At 45.5% G+C, this 2303-nt stretch overlaps 1 protein-coding gene across 1 annotated transcript; it reads left to right on the top strand.

Annotated features, from left to right (window-relative positions):
* Window positions 1-873: 873 nt before the first annotated feature.
* Window positions 874-2303, top strand: LOC120946297 (olfactory receptor 1509-like). Its single transcript, XM_040361128.1, has one exon. It carries the CDS (start codon window positions 1011-1013, stop codon window positions 1962-1964), a length of 954 nt encoding a protein of 317 aa, XP_040217062.1. The 5' UTR covers window positions 874-1010; the 3' UTR covers window positions 1965-2303.

Genomic DNA, 2303 nt, shown 5'->3' with positions numbered 1-2303 from the left:
CTGATCACCAATGTAAGGGACATTCTTCCCACTGATCACCAATGTAAGGGACATTCTTCCCACTGATCACCAATGTAAGGGACATTCTTCTCACTGATCACCAATGTAAGGGACATTCTTCTCACTGATCACCAATGTAAGGGACATTCTTCTCACTGACCACCAATGTAAGGGACATTCTTCTCACTGATCACCAATGTAAGGGACATTCTTCCCACTGATCACCAATGTAAGGGACATTCTTCCCACTGATCACCAATGTAAGGGACATTCTTCCCACTGATCACCAATGTAAGGAACATTCTTCCCACTGATCACCAATGTAAGGAACATTCTTCTCACTGATCACCAATGTAAGGGACATTCTTCTCACTGATCACCAATGTAAGGAACATTCTTCCCACTGATCACCAATGTAAGGAACATTCTTCCCACTGATCACCAATGTAAGGGACATTCTTCTCACTGATCACCAATGTAAGGAACATTCTTCTCACTGATTACCAATGTAAGGGACATTCTTCTCACTGATCACCAATGTAAGGGACATTCTTCCCACTGATCACCAATGTAAGGGACATTCTTCTCACTGATTACCAATGTAAGGAACATTCTTCTCACTGATCACCAATGTAAGGAACATTCTTCCCACTGATCACCAATGTAAGGGACATTCTTCTCACTGATTACCAATGTAAGGAACATTCTTCTCACTGATCACCAATGTAAGGGACATTCTTCCCACTGATCACCAATGTAAGGGACATTCTTCTCACTGATCACCACTGCAGTGTAATAATAATGTGTGGTAGGGACTTTAGATTGTAAGCTCTTAGAGGACTTCTGAATCCACCAGTCAGGAGTTACCCAACATTCTGCTTAATGTGAATTCTTCTGACGATCTTCCACCATTGATGAGTTTTATTCCAGCTCCTCCGTCACACACGTTCCATTTTCCGGTATTCTCGCGTCCTTCTTACCTGGTTTCACTCTCAGTTTCTCTTTCGTAGATGAAAGTTGATCCGTCATATTTCGGCTCCAACCAAAGCAACATCCCGGAATTTTTCCTGTCCGGCATATCTTCAGTCTACGAGGTCCGGCTGCTTCTGTTCATGACGTTTACCGTTGTCTACATCACCACCATCTTCGGCAATGCCATCATCGTATTAGTCATACAGTTGGACGCTCGTCTGCAGACGCCGATGTATTTTTTCCTGACCAACCTTTCCGTTTTGGACATCTGTTACTCCTCAGTCACCGTCCCCAAATTGCTCGACGTCCTCCTTGCCGACAACAGGCGACTTCCATTCGCCGGCTGTATTTTGCAGATGTATTTCTTCCATGTCCTGGCAAGCTCAGAGATGTTTCTCCTCACCGCCATGGCCTACGATCGTTATGTGGCAATATGCGACCCCTTACGTTATGCGGTCCTAATGAGGAGGGCGGTAAGCCTGCCGCTTGCCACCTGTGCCTGGTTGGGTGGGCTCCTCCATTCCACCTTTCACACCGCCTTCATTTTGAGGCTTTCCTTCTGTGGACCCAATCTAATGGACAACTTTTTCTGTGACGCCACCCCGCTGATTAAGTTGTCGTGTTCGGATGCGACGCTTGACGAAATCCTGCTGACCGTGACGCCGGGAATTCTGGGTCCCTCCTGCTTTACAATCGTCCTCCTTTCTTATGGTTACATCATAAGAAGCATCGTGAAAATCAAATCCGGAGAAGGCCGGCGGAAGACCTTTTCCACGTGTGCCTCACATTTAATAGTGATTTCCATATTCTACGGCACGGGGATCATCGTCTATCTCCAGCCCATGTCTGTCTACTCATCTGCCAATCGCTTCATTACCGTTTTCTATGCCGTCATCACGCCCATGTTAAATCCGATCATCTATACACTGAGGAACAAGGACGTCAAAGGGGCCGTGCAAAAGCTTCTGTTCCAGCAGACCATTGCACAATAAAGTGGCATAATAAGGACTTTCTGATTGGCTGTCAATGAATATAGGATAATTCAGACGTATATGACATAGGTGTAGATGAAGGTCATACGTCGATGATGTCACTACTTCATACAAGCTTTGTTGATCCACAAACAACATACACTATGTCCTTGCCTGAGAATCGCCCCTTACTGACGCATTTCACCCCGGTGACAATCATAGAGCCTTTCACTGGCACACAATGTTTCAGCGGTTGATGACGGGTTTGATCATTGGAGGGGTGCTGCTTGGTACAGATTGTATGATATGTGTGTTAGTCTGAAGAATACAACTTCCGTAATCATGGATTGGGTGAAAGGA

This window comes from Rana temporaria, chromosome 7 (genome assembly GCF_905171775.1).
Source record: "Rana temporaria chromosome 7, aRanTem1.1, whole genome shotgun sequence".
Classification (NCBI taxonomy): Eukaryota; Metazoa; Chordata; class Amphibia; order Anura; family Ranidae; genus Rana; species Rana temporaria.
Note: the sequence above shows the minus strand (reverse complement) of the source record. Positions and strands in the feature narration are given on the sequence as shown.

Coding starts and splice junctions, on each gene's coding strand:
- LOC120946297 (XM_040361128.1), top strand. CDS start 1,011: ATGAAAGTTGATCCGTCATATTTCGGCTCCAACCAAAGCAACATCCCG.